At 62.2% G+C, this 3,181-nt stretch overlaps 1 protein-coding gene across 1 annotated transcript; it reads left to right on the forward strand.

The window, feature by feature from the left end:
- Nucleotides 1–1,442: 1,442 nt before the first annotated feature.
- LOC308609505 (DDB1- and CUL4-associated factor 12-like protein 2) lies at nt 1,443–2,840 on the forward strand (the record flags this gene model as incomplete). The annotated part of the gene is made up of 1 exon (XM_081223145.1): nt 1,443–2,840. The coding sequence occupies one exon, from the start codon at nt 1,443–1,445 to the stop codon at nt 2,838–2,840; it is 1,398 nt and encodes a 465-aa protein (XP_081079271.1).
- Between the last annotated feature and the right edge of the window lie 341 nt (nt 2,841–3,181).

The following is a 3,181-nucleotide window of genomic DNA, read 5'->3' on the forward strand; positions in this document are numbered from 1 at the left end:
CACCCACTGAGCAAACACGGTTTTATAGCAGAAGATTGGGGTGTGTGCAGAGTTGGTATCAGCCACCAGCCACTTGTAACTCTGCGTAACTGAGCATGCCTGGATATGGGCTTCCCACTGCGGCTGCTCTGAAGCTGCAGAGCCACGTATGGACCATCCAAATCCTTAGACTGCTAAGTGCATGCTCTGAATTCCTACTCTTCACCACTGTGTTTATGTGGTTATATCCTTTTGGAAAGTTCTTCACTATCTGTGATTCTGGAAATCCTGTGCATCCCTCAGGGCCCTGCGCCAATGTCTCAGGGGGCCTCTCACACGTGACAGGGCTCTGCCCAGGCTCCCGGGGCTCCTCCTGAGACTGACAGCGAGGACTGACCCTTCCCTCTCTGGAGCAGAGGAAGGGGTATCCCTCCGTCTCCTAGCCCTCTTCCAGTCAGCTCCACCGCCTGAGGGCTCTGAGGTTCAAGAGAAGTCAACACCCTGAACACCCACGCCCATCCTCAGTGCCGTCCCCTCAGATCCTGAGGCTTCCCTCTTGACCACAGGGTCCTAACGCCACCCCGGCGGGAAGTGGAGCCTGGGGAACTACATTTGGAATGCACCCCTCAAAGATTCTGCTGCAGGAGCTCAGGGGACTCACTTTGAGAAATACAAGGAAAAACTGGTTTAAAAACTAGGTTGAAAAATTTTAAGACACCAGTAGAGGGGCTGAGACAGGAGGGGCTGCAGGAGAGACCTAATGGGGAGGGCCTCTTTGCTCTGCCAAACACTACCATCCCCGGTCAAGTTCACTATCTAATTGCAGCAAAGAGTCTCACAAAATTGCACCAAGGGCACATTTGTTTCTTCGACAGATAACTTCAGCGCTCCTTCTAGCCTCATACTTGACTGTATTTTAGCTTTCAGAATTATTTAAGTAAGGATTTTAAGAAGACTACTTGGTTGCTGTCTAGAGGGTAGTGAAACACCCCAAGTAGGATATCAGGGGGCATGGGCAGGCGCACCAGATGTGTCCACACGGAGAAGGCTTGGGAATCCCGAAGCGCTGGTCCTGGGTGAGGCTCCCCCTCCTCGCGGGCTCCATTTCCCCCCCTCGCTCCCGCACCTATCCCGCCCCTCCCAGTCCGGCGTGTGCTATCCGGCACCCGAGGCCCGCTCCTCCCGCCGCCTCCGCCCCCTCACACTCGCCCCCCGCGTCGTCCTCGTCCCACACCGACTTCGCTCCCGCCGCGCCGCCGGCCGCGATTCCCGCCCTCGCTTCGATTCGCGCCGCCGCCACCCTCGCCGCCGCGCGCCGCCTGCGCTCCGCTCCCCCCGGCCACCTCTCCTCGCCCGGCCGGCCGCCCTCGCCTCCGTCGCCGCCGCGCGCCGGACTTTGTTGGCTCCGCGCCCCGCGGCCGCCCCGGTCCCCCGCCGCCGCCGCCGCTCGCCCGCCGCCCACCATGGCCCCGAGGCAAACAGGTAGCAGGAAGCGGAAAGCGCCGGCGCTCGAGGCGGCCGCCGCGGGCTCGTCGTCGCTGGGCTCGGCGGTGGCGGCGGCGGACGGAGACAGGCAGCTGCCTCCCAAGAAGCCCAAGCGGCCGGCGGCGCGGCGCTCGCTGCTGCACTACCTGAAGGGCCGCGAGGTGGGCGCGCGGGGCCGCGCCAGGCTCCCGGGCTTCGAGGGCGAGCTGCGCGGCTACGCGGTGCAGAAGCTGCCCGAGCTGCTGAGGGAGCGCGAGCTGGCGCTGGGCACCCTCAACAAGGTGTTCGCGTCGCAGTGGCTGAACGCCAGGCAGGTGGTGTGCGGCTCCAAGTGCAACACGCTCTTCGTGGTGGACGTGCAGTCGGGCCAGATCACGCGCATCCCCCTAATGCGGGACCGCGGGCCCGGGTCGGCCCGCGCCCAGCCGAGCTGCGGCATCCACGCCATCCAGCTGAATCCCTCCAAGACGCTTCTGGCCACCGGGGGCGAGAACCCCAACAGCCTGGCCGTCTACCAGCTGCCCACGCTGGACCCCGTGTGCCTGGGCGACCGCCACGGCCACAAGGACTGGATCTTCGCCATCGCCTGGATGAGCGACACGGTGGCCGTGAGCGGCTCCCGCGACGGCACCGTGGCGCTCTGGAGGTTGGACCCCGACATGTTCCACGGCAGCATCGCCTGGCACAACGACGCGGGCCTCCCCCTGTACGCCCACATCCGTCCCAGGGACGTGGAGACCATCCCCAGGGCCAGCACCAACCCCAGTAACCGCAAGGTGCGGGCCCTGGCCTTCAGCGACCAGAACCAGGAGCTGGGAGCCGTGTCCCTGGACGGCTACTTCCACCTGTGGAAAGCCCGGAGCAACCTGTCCAGGCTGCTGTCCATCAGGCTGCCCTACTGCCGAGAGAACGTGTGCCTGACCTACTGCGACGAGTTGTCCCTGTACGCGGTGGGCTCCCAGTCCCACGTCTCCTTCCTGGATCCGCGGCAGCGCCAGCAGAACATCCGGCCCCTGTGCTCCCGAGAGGGCGGCACGGGTGTGCGCTCGCTGAGCTTCTACCAGCACATCGTCACCGTGGGCACGGGCCACGGCTCCCTGCTCTTCTATGACGTCCGCGCGCAGAAGTTCCTGGAGGAGAGGGCCTCGGCCAGCCCGCACTTCTCTCCGGGGCCCGCAGGGAGGAAGCTCAAGCTCACCTGTGGCAGAGGCTGGCTCAACCACGATGACCTGTGGGTGAACTACTTCGGTGGCATCGGCGAGTTCCCCAACGCGCTCTACACTCACTGCTACAACTGGCCCGAGATGAAGCTCTTCGTCGCTGGGGGGCCTCTCCCTTCCGGCCTCCACGGGAACTATGCCGGCCTCTGGAGCTAAGGATGGCCTCCACGTCCTCAAAGTGCCCGGATACACCTTCCAGTCCCCTCTCGCTTTCCTCCTTCACTCTGTGTTTGTGCTGTTACTCTGTGTGGCTTTTATCTTCCAGGTGGAAAGGGCCCAACTTACCTCTGCTCAGTGTGTTAGGCAAAGAGAGAGAAAGAAACAGAAGGCAAAAGTGGTCTCTTGGGCAATCAAAACTTGGCTTTCAGAGTTTTCTGCACCTCCTCCAATATCACCATTTTTTTTTTTTTTTTTTGCCTCTCTTACAAAGAATTTTGACTAATCCTTAACTGTGTTCTCTCTGAGTGATTCACATATGCTCTTTCTCTTGGCTGATG

Source organism: Mesoplodon bidens (genome assembly GCF_964165515.1).
Source record: "Mesoplodon bidens genome assembly, chromosome: X".
Lineage (NCBI taxonomy): Eukaryota > Metazoa > Chordata > Mammalia > Artiodactyla > Ziphiidae > Mesoplodon > Mesoplodon bidens.